Raw genomic sequence first — 9,999 nt, 5'->3', positions numbered from 1 at the left:
AAAGAGAGGCATAAACATAAATGGCTTGATGTGGCTAGAATGAGCACAGTTCAGAGAAGCTGACAAATCTAAAACTCCCAATATGATCCAGTAACCGAATAAAGCTAAAATAACAACGATAATCAAAACAATAACCATACTTCATAAAGAATAGAGTGGCCCATAGTGGCCAAATAGACTTGGTGCAGGGTATATGAGTCTACATAAATTATAAAGATGTGCAGAGGCATAAATTACTGCAAAATGTGGCAAAATTCAATACAAACAAAACATCCACACCTATCTCACAATAGGACGCTTATGAGGGAGAAAATGAGAGCCACCGTATATACTCGAATATAAGCCGACCCGAATATAAGTCGAGGCACCTTATTTTACCGCAAAAAAATGGGAAAACTTATTGACTCGAGTATAAGCCTTGGGTGTCCATCTGCATGCCTCACCGTGTCCATGCCTCACCGTGTCCATGCCTCACCGTGTCCATGCTTCACCGTGTCCATGCTTCACCGTGTCCATGCTTCACCGTGTCCATGCTTCACCGTGTCCATGCCTCACCGTGTCCATGCCTCACCGTGTCCATGCTTCACCGTGTCCATGCTTCACCGTGTCCATGCTTCACCGTGTCCATGCTTCACCGTGTCCATGCTTCACCGTGTCCATGCTTCACCGTGTCCATGCTTCACCGTGTCCATGCTTCACCGTGTCCATGCTTCACCGTGTCCATGCTTCACCGTGTCCATGCTTCACCGTGTCCATGCCTCACCGTGTCCATGCTTCACCGTGTCCATGCCTCACCGTGTCCATGCCTCACCGTGTCCATGCCTCACCGTGTCCATGCCTCACCGTGTCCATGCCTCACCGTGTCCATGCCTCACCGTGTCCATGCCTCACCGTGTCCATGCCTCACCGCACCCACGCCTCACCGCGCCCACGCCTCACTGTGCCCACGCCTCACTGTGCCCACGCCTCACTGTGCCCATGCCTCACTGTGCCCATGCCTCACTGTGCCCATGCCTCACTGTGCCCATGCCTCACTGTGCCCATGCCTCACCGTGCCCATGCCTCACTATGCCCATGACTAGACTGATGTTTAACATGGGAGTCTATGGAAGGGGTGCCCGGCTTTGAAAAATCGGTGCTCCCCAGCCGTAGGTCCCCCAGACAACAATCTTTGCACACCTGTAGAGTAAAAATGGGGCTACATGTGTTCCAAGTTCTGGGTCCAGGGGACCTACCACCGGCCAGTACCGGGTCCCCAAAATCTGGGAGATCAGGCGCAAAAAGATGACTCGAGTATAAGTCGAGGGGGGCATTTTCGGCACAGAAAAACTTGGCTTATACTCTAGTATATACAGGGCCGATCTGCCCTATATGCTGACTACTCAGGCTGCGTAGGGCCCCCGAGAATACTTGGGGCCCCGCCGCTAGATAATGTCTCCGCCGGCCGCCATTTTCCCGAAGACCAGACCAGAAGAGAGAAGGGAGCCCTGCCGTAATAGAAAGAGAGCTGCTTAGGGCCCCAGGGAGGTCAGGATCGGCACTGAGTATATACGGTAATTAATCATAGTAATAAGAAAAATCCAAATTTGAAATTCAAACCAAATGGGTTCCATAAAAAAACAATTTGCCTCCCTCCTACAGAGGCCTTAAAAAAAAAAGTCCTTCTTTTAATGCCCTGATCCAGTAATAAACTAAAGTATGAGCCATGATTTTGCAACAAAATATCTAGCAACATTAGTAGTTCTATTTTTTATTTTTTTGTCCCATCAAATATAATGAAGCTGAAAGGTGGAGTCTAGCTTGCTAGTGATCTCTGCTGAGGTGGGTGAAAAAGATAATTCTTCTGGTGGCTGCAGATATTTAACTTTTTATGCTGTTTTATTGTCCCAAATAAACTTGGTGTAATGAGCAATGTTCAATCTAACTAACCTAGCCACACACACGTATTTTATCATGGTTACATGATCGTTCACGTTTTTGGTCCAGTAGTTGAGATGTGCAAAGAGATCACACAAATACTTATAAAGCCTAGTACACACTATCAGTTTTTTTTTTTTTTTAACCCAGTGGGCTGAATGGAAAAAAAAAACTGAGCTTGAGAGGAGATCCTGTACTAACAATCTGATGTTAGTAGAGTGATCTCCTCCGCTGAGCTATTGTGTTCTGACAAGGGGACTGCCCCACCAGAACACACCGGTCAGCGCTCTCAGTCAATGGCGAAAGCTCTGATCAGATGCCGATCGGCAGACCTTTTGGGGTCATTCCCCTTGGACAAAAGACGGATTTTTGGCTGGCTGTCATACACATGTTAAGTTTGGGAGGTCTAAAGGCCTGTACACACAATCTGATTTTCCGACAGGAATTATGTGATGACAAGCTGTTGTCGGAAAATCCGACAGTTTATACGCTCCATCTGACAATTGTTGTCGGATTTTCCGACAACAAATGTTGAATAGCATGCTTTAAGACTCCTTTCACACTGAGCCGCTCATAGCGTCGGTGGCAAAACTCCGCTATTTTTACCGCCGACGCTATGGGCGGAATTGCGGCGCATTTCGGCCGCTAGCGGGGCGGTCTTATCCCCCGCTAGCGGCTGAGAAAGGGTTAAAACCACCCACAATGCGCTGCTGAAGCAGTGCATTGCTGGCAGTATAGCCGCGCTGTCCCATTGATTTCAATGGGCAGCAGCGGTGGAGGAGTGGTAAACACACCGCTCCAAAGATGTGGCTAGCAGGACTTTTCTTTACCGTCCTGCTAGCGCAATGCTCCAGTGTGAAAGCCTGGAGACAATGGAGCAGCTGTTTGAGGGCGGATTGCAGTCACTATTTTTAACGCTATAGCGTTGCATTATGTCCTCAGTGTGAAAGGGGTCTAAAATTTTCCAACAACAAATGTGTGTTGTCCGATTATCCGATCATGTGTACAGAAGTCCTTCGGGAAAAAAAAAACACGCATGCTCAGAAGCAATGCTAACCATTACACAACATTAGCAGAAGTTGCCCAGAGGGTGGCGCTTAAGAGCTGAAAAAAACATGTAATTTCGTGTTTGTTGGCCGACAATTCTTTGCCGTTTTGTATGCAACACAAATTCATGGCCAACGCCCTTCGGGATAAAAGTCTTACGCTTTGTCCGGAAAATCCAATCGTGTGTGTATGAGGCTTTAGTGTGTAAAAAGTTGGAACGTTGTTGGGGCAGCAAAAGAATTCCATTATGTTGTGCGCCTGAACTGTTGTAGACCACTTTTCCATACAAGTGTTGCAAATCCGAGAACAATGTGACCAATTCATATCTAAAAAGGCACATACTGGGCCAGATTCAGCAAAGAATTACGCCGGTGTATCCATAGATACGCTGCGTAAATTCAAAGCTGCGTCGGCGTATCTACTTTCTGTATTCAGAAAGCTAGATACGCCGACATTAGCCTAAGATCTGACTGGCGTAATTCTCTTACACCGTCGTATCTTAGGGTGCATTCTCACGCTGGCCGCTAGGTGGCGCTTCTGTCGTTTTCGGCGTAGAGTATGCAAATTACCTAGTTATGTCGATTCACAAACATACGTGCGCCCGGCGGTAGTTTTTTACGTAGTTTGCGTAAGGCTTTTTCGGCGTAACGTTGCTCCTGCTATTAGGTGGCGCAGCCAATGTTAAGTATGGAGTTCGTTCCCGTTTCGAAATTTGAATTTTTTACATCGTTTGCGAATAGGGCTGGACGTATTTTACGTTCACGTCGTACTTGGGAGCAATGCGCACTGGGATATGTACACGGACGCGCGCTTACGCCGGCCCCATTTACGCTACGCCGCCGCAACTTACGGAGCAAGTGCTTTGTGAATACTGCACTTGCTCCTGTAAGTTGCGGCGGCGTCGCGTAAATATGATACGCTGCGCCGCCGTAACTATGCGTGCCCCTACCTGAATCTAGCCCACTGTGTGTCTTTTAGGTGATGTATTTTGCACCTGTCCTAAAGAAATGTGCTTATTCACCTCTGAATCATCATGATATCTCAGAGTCATCGTACAGATAGATGATATTGGATTAGTATTAAATATGTGGGAGATTATTCTCTGTATGATTTTGTTTTTTAGCTCCTAATACGTCATTACTGGAACAGTTAAAAAACATTTCGGTATCGGCAGACGAAAAAGAAAAACCAAGCCCACGCATCGAAATAATGAAGGAGAGCGATCCCAAGCCTGGCAAAGCAGGTCTGATAGAGGTGATCTGTAGTACGGAGCTGAATGAGGAAGATCTGCTTACACCTCCCCAACATGAGCTGTCCATTGTTAACAACCCGTCCGGGAAACCACAGAAGATAATACTGACAGCTGCATTACATGGAGTTCGCTCTGTTTCAGAGTGTGATCTAAGTGTGTCTAAGGTAACATAAGAAACACTTCTAGAATTAAAAAGTAATGTGCATACACTTAAAGTGGAAGAAAAGCCTAAAGCCTCGTACACATGGTAAGATTGTTGGCAGGCGATTGTCTGTTGACCATTAGTATGCTCCTTTTGACAAGTGTTGTCCACGCTAGTAAATTTTCAGTGGACAAATCCGTCACAAAAAAGTCGAAAGTACAAAAGCATGTTCGGAATCAGTGCTCACCAATACAAAATTAGCAGAAGGGTGGCGCTCAAGAGCTGAAATTCCTCGTAGTATGGCACTACGTTCGTGTTTGTGGCACGACAATTGTGTACCGCTAGTATGCAAGACAAGATCCTGGCACACGTCCTTTTGACAAAAAAACAGACGTTCGGTTGGCCAACAATGTGTACGAGGCTTTAGTCTAACTATTCTTAAAAAATTTCCTAGTATAAGAAATTTGTATGTTTTCCCTTTTTTATTCTACGGCGAAGCGGCGCAAAAACGCTTGGGATTCGGCTCATTTGCATATCCGACGCTGACATCAACGTAAACGCCACCTAGCGGCCAGCATAGTATTGCATTTAGGATCCGACGGTGTAAGTGACTTACACCAGTCGGATCCTAGCCTAATTCCGGCGTATCTTGTTTTGAGAATACAAAACAATGATGCGCCGGCGGGATTTTCGAATTACGCCGGTGTATCTGTAGATACACCGGCGTAATTCTTTTGAGAATCTGGCCCAGAAAGTTTAACATCCTGGATCCAGAGAGGTTAGCATAAATGTGGAGTTAGCTTTTAGTAATTCCAGGATTGTTAAATATCTGCATTCCCCTGTTAAAGTCAATGGTCTCTTCCACTGACCGTACATGACCAATGCATTTCCCTAGTGGGAGGTACCACAGCATGTGGCAGGGGAAGCAGGTATTTGATACCTCCTGAAGTGTTGAATGCTGAAGTTTGTGCCGGACGTTTTAACACTCACGTCAGCAGAATGCTGACCCACCAAAGAGGTAAGTATCTATAGTCTTCAATTGCAGGGAGAAACTGTTCTGAATAATTTGGTAAAGTACCAGAGCCTGTTCTGAAAGAAAGCCTAATGCCGCGTACACACGATCGGTCCATCCGATGAGAACGGTCTGATGGACCGTTTTCATCGGTTAACCGATGAAGCTGACTGATGGTCCGTCGCGCCTACACACCATCAGTTAAAAAAACGATCGTGTCAGAACGCGGTGACGTAAAACACAACGACGTGCTGAAAAAAACAAAGTTCAATGCTTCCAAGCATGCGTTGACTTGATTCTGAGCATGTGTGGATTTTTAACCGATGGACGTGCCTACTAACGATCGTTTTTTTTCTATCGGTTAGGAATCCATCGGTTACATTTAAAACAAGTTTGCTTTTTTTTAACCGATGGATAAATAACCTATGGGGCCCACACACGATCGGTTTGGACCGATGAAAGCGGTCCATCAGACCATTCTCATCGGTTTAACCGATCATGTGTACGCGGCCTTACAGTTATACGAAATAAATCCCTTCTGTTTGTGTTTTAGGATGATTTATTGCTTGAAGTCCCAGGAAAGTATCGACTGCTCTTAAACCTTCCTGTGTTGGTCAATGAGGATTCAACCACTGCCACATACAACAAAGCAAATGACACTTTGACTGTTACAATGTTAGTAGCAGACAATCAAGGAGTATGATGAGTGATCTTCCAACACCACCCAGTGCGCAGTTCATGTCTGTGTGCAGAAAATATGGAGGTACAGGAAGAAGTTGTGCCATTCTAGCTTTCTACAAATATCTGCAGATTTGGTCACAAATGTCACACAAGGCAATTTTGTTGGTTTGCATAATTTTTTATTTTTACCCCAATATATTTTTTTAAATTTGTATATATTAATTTCTCTCTCTCTCTCTCTCTATCTATCTATATCTATATCTATATCTATATCTATATCTATATATATATATATATATATATATATATATATATAATGTCAGTCCCCAGGTTACAAACATGATGGGTTTTGTATGTTTTTTCTTAAGTTGAATTTGTATGTAAGTTGGAACAGGTAAAAAATTTTAAGTGTAACTCCAGCCAAAATAATGGGGTAGATTCACATACGCCGCTGTAATTTGAAATCCGCGTAGCGTTACGCCGATTCTCAAAAGCAGTTACGCTGAAAAAAATAGGCTTCCTCCACCGACGTAACTTGATTGCGGCGGCGTAGAATTGTGTGCAATATAACTTTGGCCGCTAGGGGCGCTTCCGTTGTTGTCGGCGTAGAATATGCTAATTTCCTAGATACGCCGATTCACAAATGTACGTGCGCCCGGTGTTCGTTTTTTACGTTGTTTGCGTTAAGGCTTTTTCGGCATAACGTTGCTCCTGCTATTAGGAGGCGCAGCCAATGTTAAGTAGGGACGTCGTTCCCGCTTCGAAATTTGAATTTTTTACGTTGTTTGCGTAAGTCATTCGCGAATAGGGCTGGACGTAATTTACATTCACGTCGAAACCAATACGTCGTTGCGCCGTACTTGGATATGTACACGCGCCATCCGTACAAAACGTCAATCACGTCAGGTCATCATAAATTTTAATAAAACACGCCCCCCCTTCCACATTTGAATTACGCACGCCTACGCCGGACCCTTTTACACTACGCCGCCGCAACTTACGGAGCAAGTGCTTTGTGAATACAGCACTTGCTCCTGTAAGTTACGGCGGCGTAGCGTAAATACGATACGCTGCGCCGCCGTATCATTGCGCGGACATACGTGAATCTACCCCATTGTTTTTAAGTTTTGGATAGCATAGGGAAGGGTTAACTGGCCATGTAGTGATGTGGGATTGCTGACAGGCCCCGCCGGACAGTAGGTGGCAGCATGATGGGAGCCCGATGGTTTCCAGGACCAGCATGACGACACGCTACCAGGTCTTAATTACTAGTTGCATGTTTGTAACTTGGGGACTGCCGGTAGTGAGGAAGAATTAGAACCTTGTCAGGTTTTTGTTGTAAATGATTTATTTAAGACAGAGATAGGGCAGCGCAGACGAGTCACATGAATGTAGCTACAGTATTGTAAGCGTTTAGCAATACAGTGGTACACTGTGCAAGATTACATTGTAAACAGCAATTACAATAAACGGCTTTACATGGCATAGTGTCTGGTGTGTTTTGAAAGATGTGAGATACACATCCATGTTACTTTTTCTTTTTCATGATAAAATATGCTCAAAGATCAAGAGACTGAGAGAAGAGTATAAAGAATTATGGGAGTAGAAAAAACAGCCATAAGATCAGTAAGGGGGGGGCACATTGCCTGACTAAATATATCTCCATATTCTTTTATAATTATGTTGCGGTTTGACTCTGAAATAATAGTTCCTGGGAGTGGACAGAGTCTGTCCAGTAGTCCCAAATTTTGGATTTGGTAAAAGAACAGGAAATGAAGGTACATCTTTCAATGTAGACACCCGTTCTGGTTACAACTGTCTAAGAGGGGATTGCCCCCCACTTTGGAGAAATGTCATTTATTTCAACTGTCTCTGGGACAAGAAGTAAAGAGAAATCTCCCTGACGAGACAAAGCAAAAATAAAACTGGCAGGGGTCGCAAAGCAGTTGGAACCTTAAAGCGTTTGTTAAAGGGGTTGTGAACCCTCAAGGTTTTCACCTTAATCCTTAATGCACCCTGTGATGTAGCAGCCCCCCTTTTACTTGCCTGAACACGGTCTTTCCATCGGTGGGGAGGAGCACACCAGCTCAAGTCCCCGATGGGCTAGATTGATGGCAGTGCAGCCATTGACTCCCGCTTCTGTCAATCAAATTTAATGACAGGGCGAGCCGAGTCCTCCTAGGCATGGGAGTGTGCCTGCATGAGTGCCCCAAAGGGACCCCAGAAAAGGAGATTTGGGGCCACTCTGTGCAAAACCATCTGCACAGTAGGGGCAAGTATAACATGTTTGTTTAAAAACAAAAACTGTAGCTGCCCTTAAAAAAAAGAAAAAAAAAACAGATCCTGTTGCCTTAAAGCATGATATACAGCACAGTGCTTGTGCTGTGTAATTTGGCCCCCTATATCACCTAAAAAACCTGTATGTTCCTGCCTGGCTATGCCCTCCCCCCTGTAAGCTGACCACAGTATATCACGGCTGCTGAGCCCCGACATCGTGGTCAGTTTATGTGCCTCCATCATCCACAGCCCTGCTCTGTCCTCCTCTGTCTTCTTCTCTGCCCTCCCCCTCTCTTCCTGTCTGCTCATGTCAGTGCCCACCCTCTCTCCTGCTGCTCTCATATCCCATTCCCTCTGTAATATAACAATAAGTGCCCCCGTGCCTGTGTTATATAAAAAAAATGCTTATCTGTACCTATAACAAAACGGCGCCCGGCGATCACGTGACTCTCTCTCTCTCCGACTGACGTTAACAGCAGTGCTCAGTCCCGCCCACTGCCTACTTACCTTTTCATGCCTGTTGCTATGTGGTCCCTTGAAATCTTCCCCTTCCTCACCGCGGCAACTTACGTAACTCCCCTCTGCGCCACCATTTGCTACTGGGAGATGTGTCTCACCATTTCCCAGGAGTCAGTGGGCAGCACAGAGGGCTAGAAAGGGCGATAATTATAGAAGTTTATTTTTTCTATTAAACCGGACATCGGGGAACAAATCGGTCAAAAGACATGAGTGTTAAATAGCAATATTATAAACTGTTAAAAAATAAATAAAAGGTTTAGGCCCAAGTGTGAGGCACCTGAACTCCCACTGGTTGGATGATGAGATAGTACAGGGAGAATGTACAAAAGGTATAGTGAGCTACTGGAAAGAAAAGGCGGGCATAGTGGACCCGTTTACGGAATGGGAGGCCTTTAAGGCTACATTGCAGGGTACTTTTATGTCCATTACTGGCATTCTACATAAAAACACCCAACAACATACTGTGGAATTAGAGACATCTATGACATCTGCAGAAACTACCTATGCCTCTGACCCTAGACCAGCTAATTGAGATACTTGGCTGCAATGTCGTAGGGAATATGAGCTCTGCTTGCTGGACCTCACACAAAAATGCATACTGCATGCCACACAAAAATCTTTTGAGCATGGTAACAAGGCTGGGCACCTCCTAGCTTATTTGACTAGACCTGAAAACTCTCCCATTTATATCCCACGAATTATGACTGCACAGGGACAGATTAGTGACACTCCAAGGGACATCATGATGATGTTTCTGGACTACTAAAGACCTGTACTCCTCCAGAGCAGACTAAACAGACTCCCAACTATATGACTACTTGGCCCAGATATCTCTCTCCTCTTCCTCTTGGCTGAGAGCAGTGGAGATTTAGCGACACCTCTCTCTGTTGAGGAAATCGCGGTGGCCATTTCGCAACTACCGGAACATAAGACACCAGGCCTAGACAACTTCCCTGCTGAGTGGTATTTCCAGTTTCAACACTTACTATGCCCATCTCTTCTGCAAACTTATAATAAAGCCGACTGCTGGGATTCTCCCCCACACTATGAGGGAGGCCTTGATTATTCCATTACTGAAACCACGCAAGGACCCTCCTAAATGTGACTCATACCGACTGATTTCTCTTATTAATATGGATATTATCCTTGAAA

General features: G+C 45.2%; 1 protein-coding gene across 2 annotated transcripts in view; it reads left to right on the top strand.

Annotated features, from left to right (window-relative positions):
* PIH1D2 (PIH1 domain containing 2) overlaps positions 1 to 6,267 on the top strand; it is a 30,323-nt gene extending 24,056 nt beyond the window's left edge. Inside the window, exons 5-6 of one of the 2 annotated variants that reach the window (XM_040325421.1) lie at positions 4,139 to 4,380; positions 5,924 to 6,267. In XM_040325421.1, the coding sequence (XP_040181355.1) occupies positions 4,139 to 4,380; positions 5,924 to 6,073 (392 nt within the window). In that variant the 3' untranslated portion in view covers positions 6,074 to 6,267. Of the gene's footprint in view, positions 1 to 4,087; positions 4,381 to 5,923 lie in introns of both variants that reach the window. The other variant, XM_040325420.1, reaches the window with a different exon arrangement.
* Positions 6,268 to 9,999: the final 3,732 nt, after the last annotated feature.

This window comes from Rana temporaria, chromosome 10 (assembly GCF_905171775.1).
Source record: "Rana temporaria chromosome 10, aRanTem1.1, whole genome shotgun sequence".
Lineage (NCBI taxonomy): Eukaryota > Metazoa > Chordata > Amphibia > Anura > Ranidae > Rana > Rana temporaria.
This window is presented reverse-complemented; position numbering and strand designations above follow the sequence as displayed.